Raw genomic sequence first — 12,662 nt, forward strand, 5'->3', positions numbered from 1 at the left:
ATGCACTCGATAACAGGGGAAAAATTTAAAGTAGGATGAAACGGTGAAAAAAAATGCAATTCCAACCTTGCTTTTGGGGTTTTGGCTTCACAGTATTCATTGAATGGTAAAAGATTACCTAGAAACATGATTCTCCAAATCATTATGATTACAACAATACCAAACTTAAATTAAAAAATAAAATCAATTTAAGTGATAAAAGATTACCGTAATTTGTGCTGCCATTTTTAACTCCTTCACGACATATGCTGTACATGTACAGCGCATGTCGTGTCCCTACCTTTGATGTGGGCTCCGGCCCTGAGTCCACTTCTTTCCAGGGACATGTCAGCTATTTTGAATAGCTGACATGTGCCCCTAACAGCCACAGGTGGAATCACGATCCACCAGCGGCTGTTAACCTGTTAAATGCCGCTGTCAATCTCAGCATTTAATGTGATTGAGCGGGAAGCGCGTCACTATTTCCACTCATTGGTGCCCATGTCACATGACCATGGGTCGCCGATGGGTTGGCATGACAACTCGGGGTCTGCAAGAGACTCCTGTGGTTGTCATTGCCGGATTGCTATGAGCATTTCTGCTACACACAGGCGATCTGATAATCGCCTGTATGTAGCAGAAGTGATCGGATTATTGCATTTTCTAGTCTCCCATGGAAACTATTGAAGCAAGTGAAAAGTTTAAAAAAAATATTTAAAAAAAAATATATAAAAAGTTCAAATCACCCCCCATTCAAATTAAAATAAAAAAATACACATTTGGTATCGCCGCATTCAGAATCTACCAAGATACAAGAATTATTCCAATTGGTAAACAACGTAGCAAAAACAAAAAGTGAAAACTCCAGAATTACATTTTATTGGTCGCCGCAACATTGCATTGAAATGCAATAACGAGCGATCAAAAGATCGTATCCACACCAAAATGGGATCATTAAAAATGTCAGCTTGGCATGCAAAAATTAAGCAGTCACCCAGTCCCAGATCACAAAAAAATGGAGATGCTAAGGGTCTCGGAAAATGACGCAAATTTTTTTTTTCACCATTTAGATCAGTGATTTTCAACCTTTTTTGAGCCGCGGCACACTTTTTATACTTAAAAAATCCCGAGGCACACCACCAACCAAAATGGCACAAAATGGTGTGTCCAGGTTTGAGATGAAAGTCTGCAGTCATTCTATGTGACTGCAGGCTTCTGAATTCTCACAGCGCAAGCACTGCACACTTTCAGGATTCTCCCTTGCCGGTGGCCAGAGTGGACGGTCATGACAGCACAAGTATGTGATTTGGATACTTCTGGCCACATTCTAACTAGACGTGTCCGGCCTCAGTCAATTCATTTTCATTGAATGAGGCCACACATGTCTAGTCAGCACGTGACCGCATGTATGTAAATCACCAACATCAGAGAATTATGATAGCAGTGTGCACTGTGAGAATTCAGAAGTCTGCAGTCACATAGTATGACTGCAGACTCATCACAACCTTGGACATCCCCTTTAATGTTCCTAACAAATAAAAATGAGAATTAGTATCACAAAAAAACACATTTACATCCAGGTACCTGATAGATGACGTTGTTTCTTTTCATCTTCACCTTGCCATGATGACTCTTCTCATCCACCGGCAGAGCTCGTTTCTGCAGACTTCCATCTTCTCCTGTCTTCTGCAGCACATCCCGACACAACACCCTTAAAGATAGCAGTGTTATTATAATGCTCCGGAATAACAATATCTGCCCTAGGCTGAGCCCCTGAGTAAATAATTGCCCCTCACTTTATTCCCAGCACATAATATGACCCTCACTGTCCCTCTTATGGTACATGCCATCCACACTGCCCTCTCTCTCTTTTCCATACTTCACGCTGCCTTCTCATACTGTGTCCCTCATAGAGAGCCCAGTCTCTCTACTGTGCCCCTTCATTACACTCCTCCTACTTGGCATACTGTCTCCTCCTGGCTGTTACCCTCACACTACTCAGTATCTATTATGTGTCCACTCACACTTTCATCCCCCCATACTGTCTGCACACATTTCTAATAGCCTACTCCTGTACATCCCCCCCTGCTAACATACCCCTTTGCTCTCTCCATATTTCCTCCTCACACATTCCCCCGACTCCCCATACTGTTCTCACACATCCCATCACCGTTGCTCCCAGTACTGTCAGCACACATTTTTCCCCTCGCTACTGTGTCCACCCCCATCTCCCCACTCACCCCCACAGAATATATCCATTGCCCTTCCGATAGAATAAATCCATCCCCTTCCACAGAATAAATGCACCCTGCCCCACACAGGCTAAATAAATTCCAGCCCCCCCCCCCCCACACACACTGAATAAATCCCCCCCACACACTGAATAAATCCCCCCCACACACTGAATAAATCCCCCCCACACACTGAATAAATCCCCCCCACACACTGAATAAATCCCCCCCCACACTGAATAAATCCCCCCACACACTTAATAAATCCCCCCACACACTTAATAAATCCCCCCACACACACTTAATAAATCCCCCCACACACTGAATAAATCCCCCCCCACACACTGAATAAATCCCCCCACACACTGAATAAATCCCCCCCACACACTGAATAAATCCCCCCACTCACTGAATAAATCCCCCCCACACACTGAATAAATCCCCCCACTCACTGAATAAATCCCCCCCACACACTGAATAAATCCCCCCCACAGAATAAATCCCCCCCACACACTGAATAAATCCCCCCCACACACTGAATAAATCCCCCCAAACACACTGAATAAATCCCCCCCAAACACACTGAATAAATCCCCCCACACTTAATAAATCCCCCCACACACTTAATAAATCCCCCCCAAACACACTGAATAAATCCCCCCCACACACTGAATAAATCCCCCCACACTTAATAAATCCCCCCACACACTTAATAAATCCCCCCACACACTTAATAAATCCTCCCACACACTTAATAAATCCCCCCCACACACTTAATAAATCCCCCCACACACTTAATAAATCCCCCCACATACTCCCCATAAACCCACCCCAGGCTGAATCTTTGGTGTCTTCAGCTCCACAGCACAGGAGCACTTACCACCAAGTGTCTTCTGTCTCCTGCGCGCCGGATAGTGACGTCAGCAGCGTGATCACATGACTTGATCACGCTGCTGGCGTCGCTCTGGCCCAGCGGTCAGAGCCTCAATTGTACTCGCAGCTGGTAGATGTCTGCGAGTACAATTGATCTCCGGGAGCCGGCGCGCTGCAGCTTCTCTGTGCCGGCTGTCAGCTTGACAGTCGGCACAGAGAACAGCTGACTCCCGTTCCCCGCGGCACACCCGACCATGTGTCGCGGCACACTGGTTGAAAAACACTGATTTATATAAACAACCTATACATGTTTGGTATCTACAAACTCGTAATGACCTGGAGAATCACATTTCCTAATGCCACCCCCCCCCTCTTTCTCCTATTTTGACTCTTCAAGATGTAACTGGCCCCATTCCCCCTAAATTGCCTAAAGTCTCCGATGCTGCTTTGTCTGACTCGGAAGACCTCCCAATCTCAATAGATCAAGTATTCTTAGATGGCTCTTTGATGACTATTTCAGAGCTCCAAGCTTTTAAACCTTATCTCATATCCTTTCTCCATATTAATAGGATTAGAGATTATTGTACCAAATATAAGATTTTTTGCTCTACCCCGCCCGACCTCTCATTTTGAACAACTCTGCGCCCAACACAAACCTCCAAAAAAAGTCTTATCCAAATTATATAATTCTCTGGTCACAGAAAAGGCTGACATTAAGAGAGCTTTTGTTGGACTTTGGGAAAAAGACCTGAATGTTCACTTTACACCAGATCAAATAGCCTCTATATACATGAGGTCTCACGGCCTTTCCCAATGTGTGAAAATTCAAGAAAATTCTTATAAAATAGTAACTCGGTGGTATTGTACACCAGCTCAACTGCATCAATGGTATCCCTCCGTTTCAGATGAATGTTGGAGATGCAAGGCAGACTTAGGCACCTATTTTCACATATGGTGGACATGTCCAGTGATTATGACCTTTTGGCAACTGATTGGTGAAATAATTACGGAAGTTTTGGGCTGAGCCCCTCTGATGAAACCTCAATCTGCTCTTCTTAATCTACCTTTATGGCCAGAGAATCGCTCAGCTTCCAAGATGGCTAATATTATTATAGCAGCATTGGGTAATACCCAATTCCTACTAGATGGAAGTCAACCCAAACCCCCTCCAGAAAGCAAGTCCTGGAAAAAAATCGATCTATTGTTTCACACGGCTGAATTAGTAGCCAACACACAAGAATCCTCATTCTCTTTCCGCAAGACATGGGAACCCTGGATTCAATTTAGATCCAACCCTAACTTTATACTAGAAATATCTGATAGTTGACCTGATAATTAAAACCTCTCACCCTATTTTTATCCTGTTCATTCTCCATCGGGACACCCCCCACCCCCCTCCTATAATCTCCCACCTTCCCACCACCCCTCTTACCCCCCTTTTTTTCTTCTGTCTACTCCCTGTTCGATATTACCACCTCTTGAATGTTTCGTTTACTTTGTCATTAATATCACTAGTTGTTCCAGGAAAACTAATAACATTTTTTGATTCCACTGATTCTCTTAACACCTGGACTTATAATTAATGTTTTAGCTTCCTAAAGAGGACTCTGCTTCGAGACTCTCTTCACAAATGTTTAAAGTCCTTTGTTCTCATGATCAAGATTACTGTATTTTTTCTGTTCTTTGTCATCTTTTACTTAATAATAAAAAGAACGTTGAAATACCTGGAGAATCACAATGGCCAGTCAGTTTTAGCATTTTGCGAACATGGTAAAAAAAAAAAATTCAAAAAACAGTTGTGGAATTACACTTTTTGCAATTTCACCGCACTTAGAATTTTTTTCCCATTTTCGAGTACATGACATGGTAAAACCAATGGTGTTGTTCAAAAGTACAACTCGTCCCGCAAAAAACAATCCCTCACATGGCCATATTGACGGAAAAATAAAAAAGTTATGGCTCTGGGAAGAAGGGGAGCGAAAAACAAACACAAAAAGGGCTGTGTGGGGAAGGGGTTAAAGATCTGTGATGGGTGAATGGAGGTGAGAGGGAAAGGCGATTTGAATGTTAACTTTACATTTTTCATTATTTAAAAAAAAATTTTTTTTTTGCTTTATTCTTTAGTCCCCTTAGGCCGAGTGCACACGATCTGGAAGTAGCAGCACGTTGGACGCAGCGTATGTTCGCTGTGTCTAAAGCGCTGCCATCTATTGAACACCGCTAAATCCGCATGTGTTCACTGAACCTTGCGGATTCACAGCGTCCAAAACATTCCATTGGTGAAATGGCATGTCGGTCTCCGCAGGTAAGCCGCAGGCGTCTCTGGATGCATAGTGGACATGGGATTTCTAGAAATCTCATCCACTATGCTGTAACATACGGCCGCTGCGGGTTTGACGCTGCACAAGTACCCAGCGTCCAACCCGCAGCAATTACCGATCGTGGACACTTACCCTTAGGGGACTTGAATCTGCGATTATCTTATCACAATACTGTAGTCTATAGTAAAAATTGCAGTCTTTTATGGCACTACCAATGGCTGAGCTTCACAAGAGTAACAAGATGGCACCAACAGGGCCTTCAGCAGGTTCCTGGCTGGAATGGTAAACTATCGGTGCCTTGCGATCTCGTCATAAGGGGCTAATGGAAGCTGATGCCCCATTTTACAAACTACTCCTCTCAATATATTCAAAACCACATTAAAGGGAATCTGTCGGGTCATTTTTGCGTACCCTACTAATAGTATCCTGACAGAGTTTGGGTAGCCCTTTCAGGATATGCAACTTTTATTTTTGTACGTTGCTATAAGCCCTGGCAAAATTTATTGTTGTGTGCAGGCTGGTCAAAAGTATGTTAATGCCAAATGCATATCCACCCCTGCCCACCCTTCTGCCAGTGTCAGTGACTCAGTCAAGTTGCCATATGCCGGAGGTTTGCATGGCAATCCTCAGACTGGCCGTCTGCGCTCCTGTTAGCAATAGTCTGTTGCTAACAGACTATTCCAGAGGAAACAACCAGAGGACACCATATGGAGAAATCCCTTACCTTCTTGTGAAGGTTAAGGGTGAAGAATGCACAATAATTTAGACTATTTTCCATGGTTTAAACCCAAGTTATATTTCCTAATAAGGATTGCAGTCTTGTCTGAACTGGCATTCAGAAAAAAAACATAAATTAAATCTGCTTACCGGAGTTTGCACCCAGACATCATGTTGTAACCAAATAACACCGGAGTCCTGCTTCCTTCTTCTGCTAAACAGTTTTGGTCATTTGAGCTCTTAAGCAAAGTCAGTTGCCCAAACCTATTGGTGCTCTGAATAATCCCCGATTTATATAAAGCTGTTAAGGACACATTTGACAGGAGAGAAAGTAATACAATAAACTTACATAAAGATTGAAAGGGTCCCCCTCCAAAACGTGTATAAATGTCCGGAAGAAGCATCAGCGAAACAACATTGGGGTCGGGAGGCATGGCTGTTGCTTCGGTCTCTATCTGGTTACGTTCACCATCATTAGGTAATGCATTGTTTACTTAACTCTTAGGGTAAGTTCACACAGGGCCTTATTGCTGCGTTTTTTATGCTAATTTTCAGCTGCTTTTTACAATACCAGCAAAGCCTATGAGATTTCAGTAATCTCATGCACACACATTGGTTTTTTGTTTGATCAGTATTTTGTGCTTTGCTGCATTTTTTGGACATAGAGCATGTCACTTCTTTCAGCGTTTTTGCTGCGTTTTTTCACCCATTGACTTGAATGGGTTTGGAAAAAAACGCAGGTTTCATTATTTGCTGCCTTTTTTCTGCTGAAAATCCAAGGACATTAGCATGGACAAAGAGAAAAAAAAACGCACCAAAAATGCACCTAAACCTGCGCTTTTGACACAGCTTCTTTCCTGCCAAGAAGATCAGGTTTTGTTGCAGAAAAAAAAGGCAGCAAAACGCCCTGTGTGAACTTACCCTTACATCATGATTATTATATTGCACATCTCATTACACAAATTCTTGTCAGTAATATTTGAAGACTTTGTGGATTTACCCTGATCACATTGTAATGAGGGATTACTATTGGTTTAATAGTTTTGCACTTTACTAATACCCCTCATTGATAATAACCGGATTATGTCCAGCTATCTTTCTATCATTTCTTCATAGAATTGAGCTTTATTCTATTTTGTGCATCTATCTTCCCTTTTTTGCACTAGCATTATGTGATTTGTTATTTCCCAGAGGAGCATTGGGCTTTAAGTCTCCTCATCTTGGCATGCTTAGCATGTCAATCTCCGCAAGGTGAAACGATACTTCTTGGATATTGTGTCCAGATTGCGCTTTACTAAGTGTCTCCCTCTTTTTGGAGGTCTATATCTCTGTTTTTTATTCTAACTGTTGTTTCTATATATGGTTTTATTGATTATGAATTAATAAATATTTTTAATATTTAGCTAGAATCTCTTTATTCCCTTAGCAATAAGGTTTATTGCGGGGATTTATGTATTGATGTATAGATTATCGTAATATAAAATCAATTGATCAGATAAATGACCATCTTAAAGAATGTAATACAAAAACTGGTGAATGTGCCCTCAGGAACCAATACATTTCTAGAAAACTTTTTTTTCCTAATGCAGGCTATATAACAAACACTGTTATATCTACACTGCAATAATAATAATTACTGAAAACAGCATTGTGTGAATGGAGAATGTTGACCCAACAGATATTTAAACTGGCTGGAAATTCTGGATGTGTTGCTAATTACGGATATTTTTTTTTTAAATTTTATTTATATTTTTGGACTTTAGAATAGATTTTTTTATTTAGTGAATGGAGGCTCAATGCATACCCCTGTCTGCAGGCACTTTTCCCTCACTCAGGATTGAGTGCACTCCAAAATAATCTCAAAGGTAAATGGACCCTTTCACTGTCAGGGCCTTTTCAACAATTTGTGCCAAAATTGTTTCTGCACTTTTGATGTCTACAAATAAAACCTAAATTACAAAATACATATTTTTATTATTAACCCCCTCCCCTCCCCCATATAGTTAAATATTCTCTGAAGCTAGACTCCTGGCACAATGTAAAAGTGCTACTCAGCCCTTTGCATCAAAGTTGTATGAAGGTGCCTGAGCATGTAAACGGAATTTTTTTTTCACCTAAAAAATGCATATAAATTGAGATTAGCAACTAAATCTTTATAAAAATCTGGTTGCATGCTGAAAATGTCAAATCTGGTTGCATGCTGAAAATGTCAAATCTGGCATGTGTCACTTTTAAATAATAACTTTGAAATTCCTAAACACATATCCCCGTAGTTCTGATAGTCGTTTTTTCATGACATGGTGGTGTACATTAGTTATCATTTTAGATCAATAGGTTTTGAATTTATAAAAAAACAAAACCCTGGAATTAATTAGATTCACAGAATGAGCCCACTAATTCTAATTTCTTCTTCTGAATCCGTATACCTATAAAAGGATAAATAATTATAATTACACAATAAATTTGTCTGTATTATGTCATTCCAAACCGATACCCATCATGTGCTGTACCATGTGGCAGTCTTATTAATTTTGATATTATACAACATGTGACTTTCCTTGGCGCCAGATTTTGAATGTGGAATCTATATAAACAGCATGTAATGGTAGTGTACATTTGTATCATCCCCTGAAGAAGAAGTCCTAGTGACTTTGAAACGCGTTGGGAATAAAACCACCATTTATATCTCCAATAGGTCTAGACATTCCGTTTTTGCAGCAGCGCGGGTAATATCCACGAATCTCGCCATTTAAAAATTCTGAAGTGGTCATTGTCTGACCAGTGGATCTGCGGCAGCTGCAAAACTTTGAAGAGTTTCCTTTATGCCATAACTCCGAGAAATATCAGGGGAGTGCAAACTCATTTATACTCTGTGATTTCTATCGGATAAGTCCCTATTGGCGCTTTTCTCCCCTATATTTCAATTTGTTTGTGGTGACCTGAAACATTTCAGTGAAACAAACATGCAAAATAAGAGGAAATCAGGAAGGGGGCAAACATTTTCACATCACTGTATTTAGTTAACACTAGCTGAAGAGCCCGGCGTTGCCTGGGCATAGTAAATATCTGTGGTTAGTTATAGCTCCTCACTTCTCTTATTTTCCCATCACGCCTCTCATTTTCCCAATCACATCTTTCATTTTCCCCCTCACATCTCTCATTTTCTCCCTCACATCTCTCATTTTCTCCCTCACTCCTCTCATTCCCCCCTAACACTTGTCATTTCAACCTCACATCTGTCATTTTCTGATCACTCCATTATTTTTCCTCACTCCTCTCATTTTGCACTCACACCTTTTCATTCTCACCTCACACCTCTCATTTTCACCTCATCACCTCAGTATATACATGTTTGTCATCTCCCTTATATATAGTATACATCTGTATGTCATCTCCTGTATATAGTATATACCTGTATGTCATCTCCCCTGTATATATTATATACCTGCTGTGTGTCATCTCCCCTATATATAGTATATACCTGAATGTCATCTCCTTCTATATATAGTATATACTTGTATGTCATCTCCTCCTGTATATAGTATATACCTGTGTGTCATCTCCCCTGTATATAGTATATATCTGTGTGTCATCTCCTCCTGTATATAGTATATACCTGCATGTCATCTTCTATATATAGCATATACCTGTATGTCATCTCCTCCTGTATATAGTATATACCTGTAGGTCATCTGCTCCTGTATATAGTATATACCTGTGTGTCATCTCCTCCTGTATATAGTATATACCTGTATGTCATCTCCTCCTGTATATATATGTACCTGTATGTCATCTCCTCCTCTATATAGTATATACCTGTGTGTCATCTCTCCTGTATATAGTATATATCTGTGTGTCATCTCCCCTGTATATAGTATATACCTGTGTGTCATCTCCTTCTGTATTAGACCTCGTTCACACGTTATTTGCTCAGTATTTTTACCTCAGTATTTGTAAGCTAAATTGGCAGCCTGATAAATCCCCAGCCAACAGGAAGCCCTCCCCCTGGCAGTATATATTAGCTCACACATACACATAATAGACAGGTCATGTGACTGACAGCTGCCGTATTTCCTATATGGTACATTTGTTGTAGTTTGTCTGCTTATTAATCAGATTTTTATTTTTGAAGGATAAGACCAGACTTGTGTGTGTTTTAGGGCGAGTTTCGTTTGTCAAGTTGTGTGTGTTGAGTTGCGTGTGGCGACATGCATGTAGCGACTTTTGTGAGATGAGTTTTGTGTGGCAACATGAGTGTAGCAACTTTTTGTGTGTCGAGTTGCATGTGACAGGTTAGTGTAGCAACTTGTGTGCAGCAAGTTTTGCGCATGGCGAGTTTTGCGCGTGGCGAGTTTTGTGTGGTGCCTTATGAGTATGTGCAAGTTTTGTGTGAGGCAAATTTTGCATGTGTTGCAACTTTTGTGCATGTGGCAATTTTTCCGCGTGTGCAAGTTTTGCGTGTGGCGAGTTTTCCATGAGGTGAGTTTTGCACTTGTGGCGAGTTTTGCAAGAGCCTAGTTTTTGCATGTGGCGAGTTCTGCGCGTGGCGAGTTTTGAGCGGCGACTTTTGTGTTTCGACTTTTATGTGGCGAGGTTGGAGAATGTGTGGTGAATTGTGTGCTGAGGGTGATATGTGTTCAAGCACGTGGTAGTGTGTGGCGCATTTTGTGTGTGTGTTCATATCCCCGTGTGTGGTGAGTATCCCATGTCGGGGCCCCACCTTAGCAACTGTACGGTATATACTCTTTGGCGCCATCGCTCTCACTCTTTATGTCCCCCTTGTTCACATCTGGCAGCTGTCAATTTGCCTCCAACACTTTTCCTTTCATTTTTCCCCATTATGTAGATAGGGGCAAAATTGTTTGGTGAATTGGAACGCGCGGGGTTAAAATTTCGCCTCACAACATAGCCTATGACGCTCTCAGGGTCCAGACGTGTGACTGTGCAAAATTTTGTGGCTGTAGCTTCGACGCCTCCAACACTTTTCCTTTCACTTTTTTCCCCATTATGTAGATAGGGGCAAAATTGTTTGGTGAATTGGAATGCGCGGGGTTAAAATTTCACCTCACAATATAGCCTATGACGCTCTCGGGGTCCAGACGTGTGACTGTGCAAAATTTTGTGGCTGTAGCTGCGACGGTGCAGATGCCAATCCCGGACATACATACACACATACACACATTCAGCTTTATATATTAGATGTAGGTTTTAATCCACTGTACTCTGTGAACGTCTATCCAACAGTAAACTGACACCAAGTGCATAGTATTACCTCCTACAGATAATGGATTCATGTCAAGCTCCACTGTAGACTATTGCAGTGTCTCTCCATTAGACTACTTCACCCCTACTGGATTCTAGATATTAGGTGTATTGTCTAAACTCCTAATGTCATTTCAAATGGAGCAACTGAAACGCGTTGAGGGTTAAGATACTTTAATCACATATCAGTTATGAATCAGTTCAGTTGCTCCATACTGCATAAGACCTCATTCACACGTCAGCATATTGCATCCATGCTTATATTCTAAATCCAGGAGTGTAACTTCTAAAGAAAATCTATAATTGTAGGACTGACAGCTGTTCTGTGTTTTGGAGACACTCCTGGTTTTTGCATACAATACGGATGAAATACTGAGTTTAGATCAGGAGACCCACAGTCAGTCCAAGTATTTTGGTCCGTGAAATACACCAGTCTGAACCTGGCCTAAAACTGAAATTGACAATCGCACAAATAGTTAACATTTCTAATACACTGTGTGCAGAATTATTAGGCAAAGTTGTATTATTTTGATCACATGATACTTTTTGTACATGTTGTCCTACTCCAAGCTGTTCAGGCTTGAGAGCCAACTACCAATTAAGTAAATCAGGTGATGTGCATCTCTGTAATGAGGAGGGGTGTTGTCTAATGACATCAAAACCTTAAATAAAGGTGTGCTTAATTATTATGCAACTTCCTTTCCTTTGACAAAATGGGTCAGAAGAGAGATTTGACGGGCTCTGAAAAGTCCAAAATTGTGAGATGTCTTGCAGAGGGATGCAGCAGTCTTGAAATTGCCAAACTTTTGAAGCGTGATCACCGAACAATCAAGCGTTTAATGTCAAATAGCCAACTGGGTCGCAAGAAGTGTGTTGGGCAAAAAAGGCGCAAAATAGCTGCCCATGAATTGAGGAAAATCAAGCATGAAGCTGCCAAGATGCCATTTGCCACCAGTTTTGCCATATTTCAGAGCTGCAAAGTTAAGGTACCTTCACACTAAACAACTTCACAACGATATCGCTAGCGATCCGTGACGTTGCAGCGTCCTGGCTAGCGATATCGTTGTGTTTGACACGCAGCAGCGATCAGGCCCCTGCTGTGATGTCGTTGGTCGCTACAGAAAGTCCAGAACTTTATTTCGTCGCTGGACTCCCTGCAGACATCGCTGAATCGGCGTGTGTGACGCCGATTCAGCGATGTCTTCACTGGTAACCAGGGTAAACATCGGGTTACTAAGCGCAGGGCCGCGCTTAGTAACCCGATGTTTACCCTGGTTAC

At 41.5% G+C, this 12,662-nt stretch overlaps 1 protein-coding gene across 2 annotated transcripts in view; it reads right to left on the reverse strand.

The window, feature by feature from the left end:
* The window catches only part of TCTN1 (tectonic family member 1), a 98,644-nt gene that overhangs the window by 14,644 nt on the left and 71,338 nt on the right, over positions 1–12,662 (reverse strand). For both annotated transcript variants that reach the window (XM_069755130.1, XM_069755123.1), the window contains exon 11: positions 6,272–6,410. In XM_069755130.1, the coding sequence (XP_069611231.1) occupies positions 6,272–6,410 (139 nt within the window). The remainder of the gene's footprint in view (positions 1–6,271; positions 6,411–12,662) is intronic.

This window comes from Ranitomeya imitator, chromosome 1 (genome assembly GCF_032444005.1).
Source record: "Ranitomeya imitator isolate aRanImi1 chromosome 1, aRanImi1.pri, whole genome shotgun sequence".
Classification (NCBI taxonomy): Eukaryota; Metazoa; Chordata; class Amphibia; order Anura; family Dendrobatidae; genus Ranitomeya; species Ranitomeya imitator.